General features: G+C 57.6%; 2 protein-coding genes across 2 annotated transcripts; one reads left to right on the top strand and one right to left on the bottom strand.

The window, feature by feature from the left end:
* Positions 1-1,413: 1,413 nt before the first annotated feature.
* SYPL2 (synaptophysin like 2) lies at positions 1,414-6,289 on the bottom strand. The gene is made up of 6 exons (XM_014258952.2): positions 6,176-6,289; positions 5,523-5,594; positions 4,045-4,163; positions 3,182-3,383; positions 2,908-3,099; positions 1,414-1,775 (listed from the first exon to the last, which is right to left on the bottom strand). The coding sequence occupies exons 1-6, from the start codon at positions 6,224-6,226 to the stop codon at positions 1,647-1,649; spliced, it is 765 nt and encodes a 254-aa protein (XP_014114427.1). The 5' UTR covers positions 6,227-6,289; the 3' UTR covers positions 1,414-1,646.
* Positions 6,290-7,161: 872 nt separating this feature from the next.
* PSMA5 (proteasome 20S subunit alpha 5) lies at positions 7,162-17,175 on the top strand. The gene is made up of 9 exons (XM_005530176.3): positions 7,162-7,302; positions 8,286-8,352; positions 10,052-10,178; positions 11,460-11,527; positions 12,089-12,196; positions 12,281-12,339; positions 13,027-13,129; positions 14,040-14,126; positions 16,895-17,175. Exons 1-9 carry the CDS (start codon positions 7,274-7,276, stop codon positions 16,970-16,972), a joined length of 726 nt encoding a protein of 241 aa, XP_005530233.1. The 5' UTR covers positions 7,162-7,273; the 3' UTR covers positions 16,973-17,175.
* The last annotated feature ends 703 nt before the right edge of the window (positions 17,176-17,878 follow it).

Below are 17,878 nucleotides of genomic sequence, written 5' to 3'. Positions count from 1 at the left end.
ACCCTCACCCTGCCCGGAGAGACCCTCACCCTTCCCGGAGAGACCCTCACCCTGCCCGGAGAGACCCTTACCCTGCCCGGAGAGACCCTCACCCTTCCCGGAGAGACCCTCACCCTGCCCGGAGAGACCCTTACCCTGCCCGGAGAGACCCTCACCCTTCCCGGAGAGACCCTCACCCTGCCCGGAGAGACCCTTACCCTGCCCGGAGAGACCCTCACCCTTCCCGGAGAGACCCTCACCCTGCCCGGAGAGACCCTTACCCTGCCCGGAGAGACCCCCGCCCGGAGAGACCCTCACCCTGCCCGGAGAGACCCCCGCCCGGAGAGACCCTCACCCTGCCCGGAGAGACCCTTACCCTGCCCGGAGAGACCCTTACCCTGCCCGGAGAGACCCTCACCCTGCCCGGAGAGACCCTTACCCTGCCCGGAGAGACCCCTGCCCGGAGAGATCCTCACCCTGCCCGGAGAGACCCCTGCCCGGAGAAACCCTCACCCTGCCCGGAGAGACCCTTACCCTGACCGGAGAGACCCCTGCCCGGAGAGACCCTCACCCTGCCCGGAGAGACCCCCGCCCGGAGAGACCCTCACCCGGCCCGAGCCCGGAGAGACCCCTGCCCGGCCCCAGCCCGAGGCGCCCGCAGCACAGGCACCGGGCACCCCGTGTGCCTGTACGGGATGGGGCACCAGGTATCCCTGTACCGGATAGGGCACTGGATATCCCGATACTAAGTTGGGGTCACCTGTTACCTCGCATTGGCCTGGGGGTCCCAAGTGATCCCTAAACCAGACTGGAGTCTCCTGCTATCCCTATATGGGGATGGAGGTACTCGGTATCCCTATAACAGGTTAGGGGCACTTGGAATCCCTATACTCAGTTGAGTTCCCTGTTATCCCCATACTGGACTCAGGACCCCAGTTATTCCCATAACGGGCTGGGGTCTGGTGTAGTTATTTCTGTACTGGGCTGTGAGCCCAGGGTATTGCCATACACGTCTGAGGTTCCAGGTTCTTCCTGCACGGGGCTGGGGACCCCTGCTATGCCTATACCAGCCTAGAGTCCCCCATTATCCTTCTACTGGTCTGGGGTTCCCTGTTATCCCTATATGGAGCTGGGACACCCTGCCATTATTCCCATACCAGGCTGGGGTCCCAGCTGATTCCCATACTGGAGTGGTGCTCCCGTATTATCCCAATACCGGACTGGGGTTCCTGATTATCCTTTTACTGGCCTGGGGTCTCCCATTACCTGTCTGGGACTCTCCATTAGCCCGATACTGATCTGAGCTCCACGGTTAACCCTATAGCAGAGATGGGGACCGGTTTATCCCTGTATGGACCAGGATGCCCGGGGCCCTGCGTGCCCCACCCAGGGGTGTGCGCCCCTCCACACCGAGGCAGACACCAGGAGCCCCAATCCAGAGCTGGTACCCAGGACTTTATGCGCCCCATACAGACATGGACCCCTCGGGGTGACACGCAGAGCCCCCGACATCAAGCGGGACCCCCGGCGTTCCGTGTCCCCTTTCAGCATCCGGACCCCCGGCGGCTCCAACCCCGGGGACAGCGACACCCCGTCCCCGGGCTGGCGGCCGGCGCGAGGTCCCGGGGGCCGGGGGGGGGTCCCCGGGCTGGCTCGGCCCCCGGGGGTTACTGCTTGTCGATGGCGCCTTGCTCGGCCGCGCTGTCGCGGGGCGCGGGCGGCTGCAGCCACGGCGTCTCCCGCAGCACGAACCAGCAGTTCCCGGCCCACAGCAGGAAGTTGAGGAACCCGAAGAGCTGCAGGAGAGGAAAGGGGAAGAGGGGAGAGGACAGAGAAGAAGGGAGAAGGTCCCACAGGGCACTCTTGGGGGAGCGTAGCATCAGCACCCATCACACCGTGTGCACCCCGTGAGCTCCGAGCACCCCATGTACCCCAAGTACCCTGGTACCATGTGTGCCCTATACACCCCATACACCCCACACATTCCCTACACCCCAAGTACCCTGTACATTGTGTGTGCCCTATACACCCCATACACCCCATATTTTCCATACATTCCATACACTCCATGCATTGTGTGTCCCATTCACCCCATACACCACACACATGCCATAATTCCCGTACATCCCATGCACCCCACTGTGCTCCAGGCACACCATGTGCCCCATGTTATCCATGTGTAACCCACATCCTGTGCCCCATGCACCCCATACCTCCCATGCACCCCATGCACCCCAGGCACGTTATGTACCCTATGTGCCCCACACATGCCATGCAACCTGTGCACCCCATGGACCCTACATGCCCCATATGCCTCATGCACCCACATGCCAGATTCACCTCACGCACCTCACTTCACCCCACTTCACCCCATATACCTCATGCACCCCACATGCCCTTTGCCTCCATGCACATCATGCACCCCACACACCCCAAACACCAACAACCACCCCATCCTGGGAATGATTCCCAGCCCTGAATGGCGGCTGCAGGGCGGATCCCACATCCCGTGGGACCAAGGCAGGTGGCTGTGGGATGTTTTCACCCGCATTTCCATGAGTGTGCCCATATTTTCATCTGCATGTCCACCTTCCCACTGCCCTCTCCTGGCTGAGCTGAGGAACCCGGCACACCTGTGCACACACAAGGACGCGAGTGTGCGAGCGCTGTGTTCACCTGTGTGTGTGCCCGTGTGTGCTCACACGTCTGCGTGTGCTGTCCCGTGTGTGTGCACTGCTGTGCCTCCACAGGCACAGGTTTGCAGCCTGTGGGTTGCACACACTGCTCAGCTCCGCTTGAACCCCCTACACTGTGCTCTCGATATAAAAATGACAGAGATTTGGCCGTGTGTGCCCAAGTGTGTGCCCAAGTGTGTGCCCAAGTGAGTGCCCAAGTGTGTGCCCAAGTGAGTGCCCCCGTGGCCCTCACCACTGAGATGTTGGCCAGCCCCATGGCTGGCGTGGTGCCGGCGTTGCAGACCACCCCATCGCCCTGGCAGACCCCCATGGCAGCGATGAGGGTGGAGGGGCGTGTGGCTGCCTTCACGTCGCTCAGCCCCTTGCCCCACGCCGCCGCTGCCACCAGCCAGAAGAAGGCAAAGCAGACGGTGACGCAGAAATCCTGCCAGGATGAGAGACTGGGATCAGCTGCCATCCTGGCATGGCGCTGGATTCACGTGTCCCGGGGGATGAGCCTGCCTTACTGTGAAGGGCAGCTTCGTGTTTTCGGTGTACAGGGAATGGAAGCGGAGGTAGAGCACCAGAGCCGCCATGGAGTAGAGGAAGGAGAAGACCCCCAGGGTCACAAAAAACTCAGCGGGAGCGGAGAAATCACCAACGAGGTACAGGGTGCGGGCTTCTGATTCATCCTCACAATTCGGCATCCCAAAGGGAATCTGGTATAACCTGGCATAGAGGGAGGGGGGTGTCAGGGGATGGAGGAGATGGTGGGGGTAGGTGGTATAACCACACTGGGTTGGTCCCCTGGGAAGGGAGATGATGACAGGAATGGCTACAATAACCAGGCTGGGGTGGTCCCCCAGAATGGGAGGGATGGATGAAATAGAAGTGCTGGGGTGGTCCCCTGGGAATGGAAGGTTTGATGGGGATGGCTAGAATAACCAGGCTGGGGTGGTCCCCTGGAATGGAGGGCACAGATCCACTGCCATAACCTGGATTCTTTTCCAGGGTCTAATGCCCTGGCAGGGGGCCAGTGGCAGAGGAAAGGGGTTAGAACTGGGACACTCATCTGGCCCAACTCCCATCATTGCCTTCCCAGATAAATCAGGATTCCCCTGGGCTTCCCTGAGTACTGAGGATTCCCCCCCTTCCCCACCCCGCTCTTCCGTGATTGACAAGAATCCCCAGGATGGTGTCAGGAACTGAAGGCAGGGGATGTGTCACAGTGCCAGGGTGTGGATGTTCCCCAGCTGAACACAACACCCCAGAGACCATGGCTGCGGTCCCATGGAGGTCCTGCCAGCAGGAAGGGAGTCTAACCCCAACCCAGCACCCCCAGCTTGTCTGGGACAGTCCTGGGGGGTGTCAGGGTTCAGCAACCCCTCACCTGAAGGGGTACCCGAACTGGATGCTGATGGCTGTCATCCCTCCGCTGTCACATTTCACTGTGGCTCCGGTCTCACCGCTGAAGGAGCCGCAGGAGCCGAAGGCGAAGATGGCAAAGAGCTACAGGAGAGGGCAAATGGGTCCGGGGGGGTTGAGGCCCTGGGGGGAACCCCTTTCACCCTTGGGGGGTGGGCTGTATCCCCTGGCACTGAGTAATGGGCAAGCTGCCACCCCCCCAGATGCTGGCCTCGGGCACCTCCCTCCAACACTGGGATTCTACTGGCACTGGGATTTGAGGATGGGGGTCGTGTTTGGAGGGCTGGGCACAACAAGGCCAAACCCACCCCAACTCCCCCTTAATTTTGGGCAGGGTGAGTGCCAGAGTGGGTTTCCAGACTGCTGGGAGCATCCCCATGGTGGGACCCCCAGAGTCATTCCCTCCCCAGGAGCCAGCACTGCCCTCCTTTGCGTTGGAGTCACACTGCCCTCATCTCTTGGATGAGGGTGCCGGGAAAAGACCATTCTCCAAGTGTTTTCCCACAAATCCTCCTGGCTGAGCTCCCAGCTTCCCGGGTGAAATGGAGAATTTAAGCCGCCGGGCCTGATGCTGCGGGGATGGGCGGCCCCACGTGTGGCACTAAGGGTTTAAGCAGGAGTGTTGGTGGATCCTCCGGGGATTTTCTCCTCGTTTTTGTTTTCGGGCTGTCTTTGCATGTAGGGTCTGATCCCATGTGATGGCCTCAATGGCACGGGGAGCCCAGAGCCTCTGTGGGTGGGATTATGGAAACCAAAGAGCTGTAGGATTGGGGGAAAGCCCCTCAATCTGGCTCTGCCCTGTGGGAGATGCCCAAAGAGGGATGAGTCCCTCCTGCACCTCAGTTTCCCCCGGGAGCCCCCTGGTCCTGGCAAGGCTGAGCTGCAGAAATGCCACCCTGAAATCCAATCTCACAGGGAGCCATTCATGGCATGGCCAGTTCAGGACAGAGCCGCAGGCACTTGGCTACCCCCCTGTCCCCAGGGTCCCCCTTCCTGGGGCTCACTGACCCTCAGTCCCTCTCGCCACCCACCCACCCACCCACCCAGTGCCCCCTGAGCCCGTGGGAATGGTGGGGACCTGGCACCCCGATGTCACTGTCCCCTTTGGCATGGCTGGGCACAGCCACCTGCTCAAGGTCACCGGGGAGTCCCGGGGAGGGGCTCGTGGCCTGAACCGTCCGTGTGGCCCTGCTCCCCTCCTCCCCCGGAGCCCCCAAAATGAAGTCTCCACTCCCGCTGCTGATGGGGTGCAGGAAGCTCCGGAGGGGCGGGGGGCTCTGGCATTCCTTCATTCTGGGGGGGCCTTCGAGAAAGCAATGGAACACCCCAAATCTAGGGGCACCCAGGTCCTTGGGGAGCAGCCCCCAGCAGTTCTGGGGAAGGGCTGTGACCGGGGGTCCGGGATCAAGCCCGGGATGGGGGGACACACCGGGGGTCACTCACCCATTCCAGCACCTTGATGAAGCCCAGGGGCTCCTGGAGGCGGCCCCAGCGCAGCCCACGAAGGACACGGTCCTGCAGGAGACAGTGGTGGGAGCCAGGGAGCATCGGGACGGCACCGGGACGGCACCGGAGTCCGCTCCGGGGAGCCAGGGGGGCTGCACCGGGGGAGCGGGGGGCTGCACCGGGGGCTACCCCGGGCTGCCACAACGGGATTGTCCCGGGCAGGGGGGGGGGACCAGGGGGCTGCGAAGGGGCCTGCTCCGAGCTGGGGGTCACCTCGGTGGAGAGGAATCTACCCCGGGAAACCGGGGGGACTGTACCGGGAGCTGCCCCGGAGAACCGGAGGGGCCGCACCGGGATTGCCCTGGGCCGAGGGTCGCCCTGGAGACCGGGCATCGGCCACGGCACCAGAACAGTGGAGGGCTGCACCGCGACACGGGGACGCTGCACCGGAGTTCGCACCGGCAGCTGCCACGGGACACTGTGGGCTTCTCCGGAGGTCGGCACTGGAACACCGTGGACTCCTCCGGGGATCGGCTCCGGGACACCGGGGGGACACCGGGAGTTGCCCCGGGCAACAGTGGCGGGACAGCAAGGGGCTGCACCGGGAGCGTGCCGCGGTCCCCGGGAGGGGGGACGCACCGGAGCCCTACCTGGAGCCGGGGCGCTTTATCACCGGCCGCGGGGGCGCCGGGCTCCGACATGGCCGGGCCGGGGGCGGTCGGTGCTGCCTCCGCCGCCCGCTGGGACGGCTCCGCTGGCGGAGCCGCCACCAGGCACCCCACCGCCCCCGGGGCGGGCAGCACCGCCCCGCCCCCGGCAGCGCCCCTGGGCCGGCCCCGGGCCCCCCCGGCCATCCCCCCGCCCCGGTCCGCCCCCAGCCCCTCCGGCCAGCGCGGGACGAGCAGCGCCCCCCGGGGGGCTCCGTCAGTGCACGGGCTCCTCCGATCCCCCGGTAGTCGGGAGCGCTGGAACGAGGCGGGAAGCCCGCGGGGGGCCGCTAGCGGGGCCGGCAAGGAGGCTGACGGCGTCGCACCGTGTGCTGGGCGTTGGGGTGCCGGTACCGCCCCGGGGGGCCCAGGGGCAGACACCCCCTCCCGGTATCTCCTCCCGGTATTCCCTTCCCGGCACCGCTTCCCGTAGCTTCTTCCCGGTGCCCCCTTCTCGGTATCCCACCCCTGGTACCGCTTCCCCGATCCCCCTTCCCGCTCCCCCCATCCCGAGTCCCCATTCCCGGGGACCCCTCCCGGTGCCGCCCGGGGCCCGCCCGCAGGCCCCGCCCCCTGCGGTTCCGCTCCCCCCCCCGCAGCTCAGCCACGCCCCCGTGGCCACGCCCCCAGCGCTCCGCCTCGCACCGGCCGCGCCCCCGCCGCATGCCCCGCCCACTCCGCTCAGACCACGCCTCCACAGCCACCCCCAGCGCTATGACCACGCCCCCGACGCGCAAGCCACGCCCCTCGCGCGTTGGACACGCCCCCAAACGTGACCACGCCCATCTCCGGTTCCCTCCGGTCCCCGCCCGGCCCCTCCCCTGAGCGCTGGTCCCGCCCCTCCCGCCCTGCCATTGGTCGAGCCGCAGGGCCGCTGCCCAACGGGAGGGCGGCGCGGGCGGAAGTGCTGCTCGGGGCCGGAAGCGGTGTTGGTGCCCCCGGTGAGGCCGCGGCGCGCCTGCTACCCCTGGAACCCCCGAGCCCCCCCGGTACCTCCGGAGTCCCCGGGATCCCCCGGAACCACCCGGCCCCACCGCCACCATGTTTCTCACGCGCTCCGAGTACGACCGGTGAGTGCCCGCCCGCGCCGGCGGCTGAGTCACGGGCCTGCGCCCGGCATGGCCCGGGCGGTGCAGGGCGTCCCGACCGGCGCCTCCCGCTCTGGGATCGCACCGGGAGCTGCCGGGCGACCGCGGCGCTGCTGGGCCCTGCCACGGGGCCGGGGGCTGCCAGGATGGGACGGGCCGAGGGCGGGGGAAGCTCGTGAGCCCTTGGTTGGTGTTTGGGATGGGATGGGATGGGATGGGATATCCAGGGAAAGGAGCGTGTCCAGGGAAGGGAACGGAGCTGGGGAAGGGTCTGGAGCCCCAGGAGCAGCTGAGGGAGCTGGAAAGGGGCTCAGCCTGGAGCAAAGGAGGCTCAGGGGGCCCTTGTGGCTCTGCACAAGTCCCTGCCAGGAGGGGACAGCCGGGGGGGTCGGGCTGTGCTGCCAGGGAACAGGGACAGGAGGAGAGGGAACAGCCTCAAGTTTGCCCATGGATGTTTAGTTTTGGATATTAGGATTTTTTTCCATGGAAAGCTAAGGCACACGGGCTTCCTAAGGCATTGGTGGAGTCCTCATCGCTGGAAGGGCTCAGAAAACACGTGGATGTGGCACTTGGGGAGGGGGCTTAGCAGTGGCCTTGGCAGTGCTAGGGGAAAGGTTGGACTCCATGATCTCAAAGGACTTTTCCAGCCTCCAGGACTCCATGATTCCATGGCTAAACAAGACCTTTCTGGCTTCTGGTGCACCCTGTGGCTTCTGAAGGCTTCCAGCACCCACGGTGTGCTGGGACATCCCACCCGCTTCTCCCCTGTCCCTTGTCCTGCTGGCTTTCCTCTTTCCTGGTGTTCCTGTCCATGAACATCCTGAACCCAGACCCTGTGGGTGGCCTGTGCTGAGGGGGACACGTCCCTGCTGCCCCACCTGTGCCCAGGTGGCTTCACCCTTGAGACAAGACTCTCATCCCGTTTGTTTCCTGCCCTTCTCACTCTGCCTGTGTTGTCCTTGCAGGGGTGTGAACACGTTCTCTCCGGAGGGGAGGCTCTTCCAGGTGGAATATGCCATCGAAGCCATAAAGGTACTTTTAAAAAGCTTCCAAGCTGTGACATCTGGGGCTCCTTCAAACCTCAGGTGTGCATTGCTCAGGACTAATCCAGGCTATGTCTGTTTCCTCCAGCCAAACACCCCACAGCTCTGCTCTTTTGTGGCTCATTAAGAACCAAAACCCAGCGATTTCCCCTGAAGTTCAGCAGAATGTTCCCTCCCCTGCCCTACCAAGTGATTTATCCCCAACCAAAATGCAATCCAAAGCTGTTCATCCCCAAATCAAACCTAAAACACTTATTGAGTGGATTTAAATGGGGAGGTTATGAGCAAACCCACCTTTGCAGGGCCAACTGGCCTTTGGGGATTAAATATCCTTAAGTGATAAACGTCCTCCACTGATAAATAGTCCTGTTCATTACATTGATATGGATGTTGATAGACTGTGGGTGTGGATTGATAATAAGTTTAAATTTGGAAGAAACACATCAAGTGATGAAGGGAAAAAGCTCTGAGGTGTTTGGATTGAGGAGAAGGGTCCTGACTTCATCTTCCCTGGGTTACTTTAGCTCCTTGGAGCACTAAAAAGACAAATAAAGTAATAATGTAACAGAAAATGTAATAATATTATCAAGGACTTGGGAATTAAAGCTCCAGGAGGATGTTTGTGACCATGCTGACTTGATAAATTAAAACAGACCTCTTGGAGCAGGGAGATCTCCTGCTATACCTGTGGCTGTAGGTGCAGCTCTGCAGGAAATCTTGGGGTTAAAATTAAACCCCGTGTTTGAAGTGGATGTTGGCAGTGAGCATTCCACACTGCAGCTGAGCCAGTTCTGCCAGGAAATCCCCTGGGGTGGAAAACTGCGAGTGTTGGGAGCAAGGTGGGACCCAGGCAGGGCTGGTGGGGTCCAGGTGGGATCCAGGCAGGGCTGGTGGGATCCAGGTGGGATCCCAGTGGGATCAAAGTGGGATGAAGGTAATTGTTGGTGGGATCAAGGCTGGAATTGAGTTTAGGAGTTGGTGGGGTTAAGGTAAGACCAATGTGGGGGCTGGTGGGATGGAGGTTAGAGGCTGGTAAGATCCAGAAAAGCATTGGTAGGATCAAAGTAGGGGCTGTTGGGATCATGGCATGGATTTGTGGGATCCAGGTAGAATCAAGGTGCAGTTGAGGTGGGATCCAAGCAGGACCTGATGGGATCAAGGTGGGATCCCAGTGGGATGAAGACAGGATCCAGACAAGGGCTGCCAGGAGCCCCTGAGATCTGTCCCTGTGCTTGTGGCCCTGGTGACACTGAGGTGTCCTGCAGTCCTGGGCTGGAGCTTGCTGCCTGGGACTCTGGAGACAACAGGAACTTATGGAAAGCCAAGTGCCCAAGCCAGAGCTGCAGTGGGATTTGTGCTGATGTGGGAAATTCTCTCATCCTTTAAATTCTTTTTTCCCTCTGGCAGGGAATTCCCAGGGCCTTTTACATTCACCAGGCTCCACAAACTTCTGTTGCTTGAAAGATGAAGGATGTGCAGCAGTCCCACTGGGTTCTCATGGGAATCACGTGAATTTTATCTTCCCCATTTCCTACTTCAGGGAAAATGAAATTACTTTTAAAATCCACCGTGCAAACCTAGGGTTTGTGTGTGGATGATGCAGTTGAATCCAAACCAACACACCTGCAAATAAGTCAGAATTGGCATTGATATTTGTGAGAGCTGGAGCCTGTGTTGGTGTTTTGCAGCTTGGCTCCACAGCCATCGGGATCCAGACCTCAGAGGGAGTTTGCCTGGCTGTGGAAAAGAGGATCACATCTCCCCTCATGGAGCCCAGCAGCATTGAGAAGATTGTGGAGATCGACTCCCACATTGGTATGGAGGAGGGATTCAGCCCTGGGGGTCCCTCTGGATCAGATCTGGGAGCACCCTAAAACTGTGAATTATTTATGATGAGAGTCATTTGGGAAGTTGTGTTTTGGGATGAGCCCTCCCTGCAGGCAGTTCTGCCTGGAGCAGGAGCACTCTTCCCTCCCAGTGCACACCAGCTCCTGGTCACTGGTTTTCCAGGCTCCAAGCCAGCAGAATGCAGCTCCAGGAAGCACAAAGAGGCAGCTGAGGCACTGCCCCTGCCTCAGTGACCTCCCTCATGAAAGCTCATCCCAAATTTAGCTCTGGGAGGGCAGGGAATTATGGTGGGCTTGACTGGGACCAGTTTCTCCAGGATCACTGATGCCACCCTGGAGCCACCCATGCTCACAATGTGGCCCACAATGGCCAAGTGTGTCACCCTGAAAAGCAAAAAAAACTCTAAAATTCCTGTGTTGCTGCTCCAGGGGCATGGGAAGAGCTCCAGGAGTCCAATTTCCTCCTCCCAGGAGCTTGTGATGCAACTCCCTCTTCCCAGAGCAGAATCTGTGCTGGGGGCTCCTGCTGCATCTGCTGGCTGTGGGGCAGCCAGGGCTCCTTCCCAGCAGATTGTTCTGGAGCAAATCTGTTTCAATCCCATGGAATTCCTGAGTTGGAAAAGCCCTCTAAGATCATCGAGTCCAGCCATACCAAGGCCACTGCTAATCTGTGTCCTAAAGTGCCACATCCACGCTTTTTGAACCCTTCCTGGGGTGGAGGCTCCACCACTGTTCACAGGGGCAGCCTGTGCCAGGGCCTGACCACATTTTCCATGAAAAAATTTACCTAATACCTGACCTGAACCTCCCCTGGCACAGCTGGATGCCATTTACTCTCCTCCTGTCCCTGTTCCCTGGCAGCACAGCCCAACTCCCCCCCTTCTCCTGGCAGGGACTTGTGCAGAGCCAGAAGGGCCCCCTGAGCCTCCTTTTCTCCAGGCTGAGCCCCTTTCCAGCTCCCTCAGCTGCTCCTGGGGCTCCAGACCCTTCCCCAGCTCCATTCCCTTCTCTGGACACGCTCCAGCCCCTCCATGTCCTTCTTGATAGAAACCCAAAGCTATTCCTGGGATTCCAGGTGTGGCCTCAGCAGTGCCCAGCACAGCGAGACAATTCTCTTCCCCACCTTCCCACTCAGGAACCAGCTTCTCCCTGCAGCCCTTTGTGATTTATGTGAGCTTTGGGCAGTCTGGGGGAAAACACATCCCAAATAATGGGTGGAATGACTCGTGTTTCCCCTTTCCCATTCCAGGGTGTGCCATGAGTGGATTAATAGCAGATGCAAAGACTTTAATTGACAAGGCCAGAGTGGAGACTCAGGTAAGATCTTTGTCTTTAAATCAGCAGCACAAATCCCAGGAACTCCTTGGAAAAGGGAAGATCATTCCATCAAAGGAGCTGGTGGGAAGCTGGAGGCTCGTTGGGAGTGTAGGGGTTATCTGACTGCTTTGGCAAAATACTGGATGTATTGGTTTTCTTTTTAACCCCTTAAATTTCCTGGATGCCTCAGGTGCTTGGAGGTCCCAGGTACAAATCTGTGCTGCTGCAAAGGGTTTTCCTGGGGTTTTCTCCTGCATATCAGCACTTTTCCACCCTCTGGAGAGCTGGGTAACACATTACTTCCAAACCAGATATTGGGATAAAGCCCTTCAGCCTTGCATTTCCTGACTGGCATCCCAAGCCTTTTCCATCCCATTTCTTGTGGGTTTTTGTACATCCCACTCTCCCTGATGCTCCCATGGGAGAACTGGCTGTGCCCTGGGTTCCCTAGGGAGGTTATCCTTGTGTCCACACAGGGTCTCACTGCACCTCAGCCATGCAGGAGCATCAAAGTTTGGGAACATGAGGATAATGGGAATCTTTCTTTGGCTTTTCCTGCAGAATCACTGGTTCACCTACAACGAGACGATGACGGTGGAGAGTGTGACACAGGCTGTGTCTAACCTGGCCCTGCAATTTGGGGAGGAAGATGCTGATCCAGGAGCCATGGTGGGATCCAAGGGGGATCAGGGGGTGCTGGGGAACCCCCCCTTTCCTTGCCCTTGTCTGAGCCTTTCCTCCTTTCTCCCGCAGTCCCGCCCGTTCGGCGTCGCTCTGCTCTTCGGAGGAGTGGATGAGAAGGGACCCCAGCTGTGAGTTCTGCTCTCTTAATCCAGGGAAAAGACCAAACTGCCACTGCAAAATTCCCAGGCTGTTTTAACGACTCGTTTCTGGGATTTTCCTTAAGCCAAACCCTTGGGGTTTATCCCATTATATCCCTGATACGTTTGTTAATCCTGTTAAACCCTTTCCAGAGCCCCTGCCTGCCTGTTTGGCATGGAAAAAAACATCATATCTTCCCCAAAAATTTGCTTTTTTTATTAAAAATGTGGTTTCCTGGGGAGGAGGGAAGCGTTAAAGCTCTCCTCGTCTTGAGTGTGTTCTTACCTTTCCCTAAAGGACCAGCAGAGCCACCAGTAACATAATCCATGTGACATTCCATGGGGAGGTGTTGGAGCAGCTGTAACCTGAACTCAGGGCTCCAAATGGCCCCACTGGAAGTGGGATAGGCTTGGCAGAGCCAGATCAGTCAGGTCTGCCTTCCAGCAGGGAAAACTTGATGAATTTATTTAAAAAAAAAATTAAGATGGGAAATCCAAAGGAAAATGATTCTCTGAGGAAGGAGAGCAGTGTCAGAGTGTGCAAAGCTGCCAGCCCAGGAGCTCTTGGGGATAAATCCCAGCTCCAGCTGTGCAGGGAGCTCTGGGGGTCTGGTGAGAGGGTCCTTGGGGTACCCCAGGGTGAGATGGGGTGCAGGTAGTCACCCCCTGTCCCCACAGGTTCCACATGGATCCCTCGGGAACGTTCGTGCAGTGTGATGCCAGAGCCATCGGCTCCGCCTCAGAGGGAGCCCAGAGCTCCCTGCAAGAGGTTTACCACAAGGTAAGGGCTGGATTTGGGGTTGGGGGTCACATCTCGTGGGTCTGGGGTACTTTACCACCTACCAGGATCCCCTAATTCCCTCCCCAGTGAGGATTTAGGGCTGGAGAGGAGGTCCCTGAGCCACCCAGGGCAGGATCACTCCTTAGCAGTGCATCCTGTGAGTAGGTGCTGAGGATCTCCACAAGCAGAGCTGCTCCCAGCAGCTGCTCTCTGCTTCTCAGACAGTTAAGGCCATGTCAGGAATTCTCTTTAGATAAAAACTGAGCTCTCAGTGCTGCTGTGGGCATCAGGCTCTGTGTGGATACAGCTGGAAGCATCCTGAGCTCACACCAGCACCTTCACCTCACCAGGGAAGGGAGCAGCTTTTGTGCTGGAAATTCTGCTCATGTTTGATATTAAATAGGATTTTTTTTTTCCCCCATGAAGAGGGAGTTGTCTGGTTTGGGTGGTAAGAAACCAAACCCTAATGAAAAGCAGAATTAGTGATGGTGGCTGGGAGGACTCATTTGTTCACCAGAATGCTCCAGATTACCCAAATTCTGGACTCCCCAGATTGTCAGCCCTTTCTCAAGTGCAGTTAGTGAAACACAGCTGTGCTGCACATCCCTCTGGCTCTAGGGATTTATCGGATTAAATGCAGCACAGAGGCTTCTGCCTAGAGGGAATCTGGATTTTTGATGTGAAACATCCCCTCCTGTCCCAATCCCATCAGATTGATGTGCCCAAATTAACCATTTTTAAATCTCAGAAAGGCAGGATTTCACTGTCCCTGCCCTGCCTGCTCCAGTCTCCCAGGGATGCTGCAGATCCCAAAGCTGCTCCTTTGGCTGCCTGGCTCAAGGGATTTGGGAAAGGGGAGGGAGAGGGGCCACATCCTGAGCCTCCAGCAAGTAATCCATTTGTTTTCCAGTCCATGACGCTAAAGGAAGCCATCAAATCTTCCCTGGTCATCCTGAAACAGGTCATGGAGGAGAAACTAAATGCCACCAACATCGAGGTGAGTCCTCCTGGAGTCAGGATTGCCCCTGGAGCAAGGAATGGAGCAGCTCAGGGCTTCCTGCTGCAGATGTTCCTGCCCTTTTCATCATATCCTGTGCGGCACTTTGGAAAAGTTGAAGCTTTTCCCTTGCACAGGTACAGAGTCTGCTCTGTTTTCATGGCTAACCTGTATGAGCAGAAGGGATTCTCTGACCTTCTCCAGTCAGCAGAAGCCAACAAACCACCCAGACCGCTTGTTCTTCCCCTGGATCCAGCCATTCTTTTTTGCCTTGCTGCTTGTAATATTAGAGGGATTGAAAATTACCCAGCTCCTGGGCTGCTATATTAGTCCTGGGGCAGTGCCAAAAATCCCTTGGACAGTGGGAGCAGCAAGGAATGGCTGTGCCCCTGGAACCCTGGGGCAGGATGTACCCCCGGACCTGGGGATGCTTGGCCCCCCAAACCTGTTCCATGGGCTCATTTTTGGGTGGGAAAATACAAACCCTCTGCACTGGGTGGGGTAACTGGGGGATGAGAAGTTGGGTTGGTGTATAGAGTTTGTTTCTATTTCGGGTGGGTTATGAGACACCAGACCTTTCCAAAGTGTGGCATTCCAGCTCCTGAACTGCTCTCTTCTCCCATTCCTTCCCTCTGAGTGCTGAGAAACCTTTCCCCAAACAGCCCCAAGGTATTCACCTCATTTCTGTGTTAAATGTTGCTGTGGGGGACCATTCCTGGTGGGATTAACCAACCTCCTTTGGAGGAGAAGGCCAACAGCACATGAAGACTTGAACACTCTGTCCCAAAATCATGCTGTGTGGTTGGAATCTCCTTCCCAGGTGCTCTTCCAACCCTTAGCCATGCGTTTTTTCCTGGTACAGTGCAGGCAGAGGAATGTGTACAGTATCCTGATGTCATGTCCCTGTTTAACAGGGCTTAACTGTGCTTGGCACGGCCCTGGAGTGGGGTGGAATCGTGCTGGGGGGAAGGAGAGCAGGAATGTGCTGAGGATTAAAAGGTTTCTATTGACTCAAGTCACCCCCTGGCTGAAAATCTGCCACCTGAAGAGCTCTTTGCTTCCTAGAAGTATGTGCCTCTCCCATTTCTTGGCTCCAGCCACTCTGCTGTGGCATTTTCCATCTAGGAACAAAGAGAAGAGGGGAAGTGTGGTTGTGGGAGAGTTAAATCCATTGATAGTGAAGATCAGCCTGAAAGATTGATAGCCTGAAAGAACTCCATGATTTTAGATTAATTAGATTTCCCTGTGAAGCTTTGGTAGGGAGAATGTGAGGAGCAGAGTGGAAAAGCAAAGGAATTGGTGTCTCTGCTGGTTTGGGTGTGTATAAAGGTTTTTTTGGTATTTAGAGCTGGTTTTGGTGCATAAATTTGGGTCTTGTTGAGTTTGGCTGGGCCCAGGATCAGTCCAGTCCCTGCAGAGGTGGTCCCTGCCCAGAGCAGCTGTGGCTGCTCCATCCCTGGGAGTGCCCAAGGCCAGGCTGGATGGGGCTTGGAGCAACCTGGGACAGTGGGAGGTGTCCCTGCCCATGGCAGGGGGTGGGACTGGGTGAGCTTAAGGTCCCTTCCAACCCAAACCACTCCATGATTTGAGGGGCCTCAAGTGGCATCTCCGTCTTGTCTGAGAGTTCTGGGTGAAACCTGGGCTGCCAGGAGCTCTCAGGCTGAGCCTTGGATGTTTCCACTTGGAAAATCCTGCCCCTGGATCAGGTCCTTCCCCTTGAGATGGTGAAGGGGGTTTGTGAGAAGTCACCTCAGAAGAGCTCTGGGATCTGCTGGGATGCTCCAGAGCATTCCTGCAGCTTTTTGGCTGCATCCAAACATTTTGATCCTTGGAGAATCCATCCAGTGCCTGAGTTCAGAAGCATCCCAGCTCTCTCCTTCCCCGTCCCAGCCCTCTCCTGCTCCGTCCCAGCCCTCTCCTGCTCCGTCCCAGCCCTCTCCTGCTCCATCCCAGCCCTCTCCTGCTCCATCCCAGCCCTCTCCTGCTCCGTCCCAGCCCTCTCCTGCTCCGTCCCAGCCCTCTCCTGCCCCGTCCCAGCCCTCTCCTTCCCCGTCCCAGCCCTCTCCTGCTCCATCCCAGCCCTCTCCTGCTCCATCCCAGCCCTCTCCTGCTCCATCCCAGCCCTCTCCTGCTCCATCCCAGCCCTCTCCTGCTCCATCCCAGCCTGTTACAGGATACCCCAGCTCATTCCAGGGTATTCCAACTCTCTCTGGAGCTTTGGCATTTCCACTGACACAGCTGTCCCTGGTTTGGGCGCCCATCACTGAGCCAGGTGTGAATATTTCTGCTCACGTTTCTCTTCCAGGCTTGTCATTCAAGTTTCCCTCATCCTTGGTGCTGCCTCTGGAATGTTTTGGCTCTCTGCCCTGACAATGTGTTGTCCCTGTTTTCCTTAGAGATCTGTGCCTCAGTTTCCCTGAGCCAACCCTGAGTCCCCTCAGCTCCCAGACAGGCCAGGATTTGTCCACTTGGTTCCTAGGGGAGAAGAATCCTTTGGAGAGGCAGGAATTCTCTCCTGGGAGGTTTTGATGGCTTTTCCCCCATCAAGTGGGAGCAGCACCTGCCTGTTCCCACTAAAATTCCCTGCTGCTGCTCCTCTGAGGAGACTGAGTCAATTCAAAGCTATTTGTGCAGCAGGCAGCTATTTTAGGGAATCCTGGAGCGTGTTCCAGGCTGGAATGATCCTGCTGGTCTGGCAGATCAGAAGAAGGAACAGCTGCTCCCTGCTTTCCTCAACCACACTTAACCCCTTGTTCCTTCTCTTCCAGCTTGCCACGGTGGAGCCTGGGATGAAATTCCACATGTACACAAAAGAGGAGCTTGAGGAGGTCATCAAGGATATTTGAAAAAAGAGGGAGAGACCCCCCCAAAAGCTCAAACCCCTTCCCCAACCAAAGGAACTGGTCCAGTTCACCCAGCTCCTGGGACTTCCCTCCCCACAGCACCTGAACCTGCTGCTCCTGCCAGCTCCAGAGGTTTTTTTCTGTTTCTGGACAGAGCTGAGCTTTGCCTGAGGAGGGAGTGAAATAAATCATTTTGTTACTCTAAATGTGCTCCTCAGCAGGGGGGAAAGGTGGGAGGGCAAGGATTTGGAGCTAAAAGTGGGGGTGGATTGGGTCAGCAGCTGTGCCAAGGGCACTGCCAGCTCTGCTGCAGCAGCGAGTCTCCCTCTCGTGGTGCTGTCCATGGGGAAATCCAGGTGTCATTCCACACTTCTTTTTAAAAAATGAGAGTTTTCAGTCGGTTCAGTGCATTCCTCTCTCCTTCTCCAGTGTTTTTTATCTGTAAAAGAGTCCCTGGAGCTTAATTTCCTTCCCTTCAAAGAAATCTACAATCAGCCTTGGGATTTGTGTTTCCTTCTGGTAGGGCTTGGAAAAAAAATCCATAAAAACTGATAGATCAGAGCCCACCAAGCAGAAACAGGGATAACGGGCTGGGACAGCCCCTCACCACTAAAATCCTGCAGGTACCACTGAGTTTTGATAGCTAATTCTATTTTTCACCAGAAAATTCCTGCTTATCCCACTTAGATTTTTGTTCTCCAGCAAAAAAAATCTCAGTGTCCTCAAACAGGGAATCAAAGATGTGTCTGATAAGGGAATAAATTAAGGTTAAAAGAGTATTTTCCTATAAAATCATGGTTGTGGGGAAAGCCAGCTCTGCTTCAATCCTGGTGGCTCTGGGCTGTGCTGGGAAGGGCAGAGGCCTGGAAATCAAATGCCAGGATAAATGACAATTTTAAATTACAATTT

Source organism: Pseudopodoces humilis, chromosome 26, assembly GCF_049639895.1.
Source record: "Pseudopodoces humilis isolate 2021_Gansu_Grassland_sample_001 chromosome 26, ASM4963989v1, whole genome shotgun sequence".
Classification (NCBI taxonomy): domain Eukaryota; kingdom Metazoa; phylum Chordata; class Aves; order Passeriformes; family Paridae; genus Pseudopodoces; species Pseudopodoces humilis.
The sequence above is the reverse complement of the archived record's forward strand: the minus strand, read 5'-3'. Positions and strand labels throughout refer to the sequence as shown.